The sequence below is a fragment of the Acanthisitta chloris genome, unplaced genomic scaffold (genome assembly GCF_000695815.1).
Source record: "Acanthisitta chloris isolate BGI_N310 unplaced genomic scaffold, ASM69581v1 scaffold38273, whole genome shotgun sequence".
NCBI classification, from domain to species: domain Eukaryota; kingdom Metazoa; phylum Chordata; class Aves; order Passeriformes; family Acanthisittidae; genus Acanthisitta; species Acanthisitta chloris.
In genome coordinates this window covers 612-969 of record NW_008663892.1, presented here as the reverse complement: position 1 = coordinate 969, position 358 = coordinate 612, and the positions used below count along the sequence as shown (strand labels likewise).

General features: G+C 62.6%; 1 protein-coding gene across 1 annotated transcript in view; it reads right to left on the bottom strand.

The window, feature by feature from the left end:
- LOC103798847 overlaps positions 1-358 on the bottom strand; it is a gene marked incomplete at its 5' end in the record, with an annotated part of 2,948 nt that overhangs the window by 2,012 nt on the left and 578 nt on the right. The window contains one exon of the mRNA XM_009071128.1: positions 24-137. Coding sequence (XP_009069376.1) covers positions 24-137 — 114 coding nt within the window. The remainder of the gene's footprint in view (positions 1-23; positions 138-358) is intronic.

Here is a 358-nt window from a genome sequence, read left to right as displayed (position 1 = left end):
CAGATGCATTCCCCTGAACATACCCCAGGGCTCCGAGCACAGTAGCAGCCAGCACAGTCCCCAGGCTGGCCAGGATGGAGGTGATGACCACCACGCCACCGCTGCAGTGTGTGGGCACAGGGTCGATGGTGCTCGGGCTGAGGGCTGGAAGGAGGCAGGGTGAGGGATATGGGGGGCTCAGGCAGTGGGAAAAGGAGGAGTGGGGTGGACAGTGGGGGATAAGGGATCACTTCTTTCTCCTGGGTTCTGGGGTGATGGCATACGGCCAATGCCATGCTATATGCCTCCACCCCAACGGGGCAGGTGAGGGGACAGCAGTGCCACTGGTACCTCTGCGCAGGAGGATGGGGTCGGACCA